This window comes from Lemur catta, chromosome 11, assembly GCF_020740605.2.
Source record: "Lemur catta isolate mLemCat1 chromosome 11, mLemCat1.pri, whole genome shotgun sequence".
NCBI classification, from domain to species: Eukaryota; Metazoa; Chordata; class Mammalia; order Primates; family Lemuridae; genus Lemur; species Lemur catta.
Window position 1 is genome coordinate 31,093,432 of NC_059138.1, and position 2,500 is coordinate 31,095,931.

General features: G+C 40.3%; 1 protein-coding gene across 1 annotated transcript in view; it reads right to left on the reverse strand.

Moving 5' to 3' along the window:
• The window catches only part of FOXP2 (forkhead box P2), a 240,636-nt gene that overhangs the window by 28,215 nt on the left and 209,921 nt on the right, over nt 1-2,500 (reverse strand). Inside the window, exons 10-12 of the mRNA XM_045564484.1 lie at nt 1,833-2,034; nt 666-742; nt 425-526 (exon numbers count right to left, since the gene is read on the reverse strand). Of these exons, the coding sequence (XP_045420440.1) occupies nt 425-526; nt 666-742; nt 1,833-2,034 (381 nt within the window). The remainder of the gene's footprint in view (nt 1-424; nt 527-665; nt 743-1,832; nt 2,035-2,500) is intronic.

The window sequence follows — 2,500 nt, forward strand, 5'->3', positions numbered from 1 at the left end:
TCTGTATGATGAGGTATGATGTGTACAAAAGGCGCAGACCAAGACAAAACCTACAGCCTCCATTTGTTGCACAAGCCAAACAGACATTTTTCAAACTAATTAGCCAATAATATGCAAGAGAAAAAGTAATATCGTGCGACTAACAAAGGTGTTGATGATTGAGTGCTCACACTGTAATTAGTGTGTCAGGCCCTCGTTTCTCTGCCAAGCCTCAGCTATTAATTGCACCAAATTAGAAAACTATATCAGAGGCAAAATTATTCTTTCACTTGTCATTTTGAGAGAGGGAATTCATTCCATTCAAGAGGCAGGTTAAAAAGAGGGGAAGCAGATACTAATCTGCTTATGTCATGTAAATAAATGTTCCTTGTGCTATCTGTAAGAACTGTGCTAGGCATCTTAAAACTGCTGGAAAAGTAGTTACCTTCCAAGTTGCTGCATTACGCCTGAAGTAAGCAAATGTCCGTGTAAACCAGCTGTAAATTTCATTAAGTGTTAACTGCCTGTCAGATGACTCCATGATAGCCTGAAATGAGACAAGATACATAGTGACATAAAATAATGGTTTACTAACTAGACTAGATGACACTTTCTCATCCAAGCCTTACTTTAAGCATTAATGAATTTTAATTTAATCAAGCAAAGTTAATTTTCCTTCTACTTACCTGCCTTATGAGAGTTGCATAAGTAAATGGAGGTCTGACATCTGCATTTTTATAAAATTCGTAGTTTGGGGCAATCTCTATAAAAATAAAAACTAGGTGTTAATTCTGCTAATAATTCACATTACATATAATTGATTTTTCATATTTCCCCTAGTATTGGTAAAGTGATTCAGTGAGAAAGCCACTGACTAGTGAAAGCACAAAGCATGACAGTGGAATTGAATTATATGGAAAAGGCCATTTCTGATGTGAAGTGCAAATGAAGCGTCCCCTAGTTGTTCGTGGTACTTCAGGAACTGTGTGACCAGCTGGCCTGAGGATTTTTTGCAACAGCCAGGTCTCCTTTAAAGCGGGTGGTTTAGGCATGTTCTTACATCGACTTTTGCTCCCCTGCCACAATCTTTGCTTTTCTCCTCTAATACTTTTTAAAGTACAACAGGATCATCTCTCTCGGCCTCTGTGTCCATCTAACAAAGGAAACACAAAACCCTCACAAGTGCCCGTGCTGAAAATAACTTCACTTTTTGTAAAAAGGGGGCTCTGGGCTAATAATGGTTACAACGTGTGACTGTGATTATCCAGATGCCCCGGGGTGGGGGTGGGGGTTGGGGAAGGAGGGAGAAGGGTAAGAGAGGGAAATAAGGTAAATTTTTGTTCCATGCAAACTTTGCCTCTCACAATGCTTCTTAAGCAAAGTATCGTATAGGCATTAGGAGCAGTGGTAGGATTTCATTTAGGTAGCACCTTTATAAAGACTGATTCATGTAAAGCCCGAATTGTCTTGCATAAAGCAACAGTGCTTCATATATGTCCTTTAAATCGGCTCTTCTCATATAGCATTACTCACAGATGTTGAATTGCTACAGTCTTCCCTCAGAGATCAAAGGATCTCATTGAATTGAGGTGATAATATGGGCTATCCTGACAACACATCTCTCAATGTCTCTAATGGGGAGAGCTTTCTTTCCTGAACAACCATTCAGAACAATTCATCATGATGTGCTTAGGGAATCGCCCCTATTCGCATATACCAGGAATAAAACAATTATCACTCCATAAATCATGACTTGAGTTTCCATGTGCTCTGGAATGGCTCATGTACAGTTGCTTCAGCTACAGTTTTCCTCTCCCAAAGTAAAAGAGCTCTACTGAGCATTCATATCCTACCTGATGACATGGGAATGTTGTATTTGTCTGAATGTCGCCTTCGTATGGCTCCCACATTGGGCACACTGGCTGGGGTGATTACTGAGGGTCCCTGGGTAATCGGGGTGACTGGGGCCGTTGGTGTGGTAGGGGTTTGAGGTAAGCTCTGTGGGGATGTCTCCAACATGTTCTTCGACATGGTGACACTAGACACCAGATTTAGCTGCAAAGGCCCAAGAGAAGGGCAGGAAAAAGGTAGAGACAAGAGAAAAAGACTTAAAAAGGTTTGACAAATGAGAATGGATTCACTTCTACAGCTGTGTTGCCACTAATAAGCTGCAAAAGGAAGCAGCCAATCTCAACTAATTACAGGATGAAATTGTATCATAAGAACTCTAATTAGAGGATGCTGTTAGAGGTTATCTAATAATCTACTGCAATGTTACTTAGGACTAACTCCTTCTTGTCCTACCAGACTTCAGCAAAAGTCTATTTCTTTAAATAAAAGCCAGTTGCTGATTATTGACTGCCCCTGTTGTTAAACAGGTCTAGCCCCCAGTGTAGCAACAACAACAGCAATGATGAAGGATGCAATGTTTTTAACCAATAGGACTTAAAGTAAGTTGCTATTCTGTTGCTGCCAGAATTTTTTTTTTCCATAGTCCCAAATCTCAGCTGAGAGGCTCCAG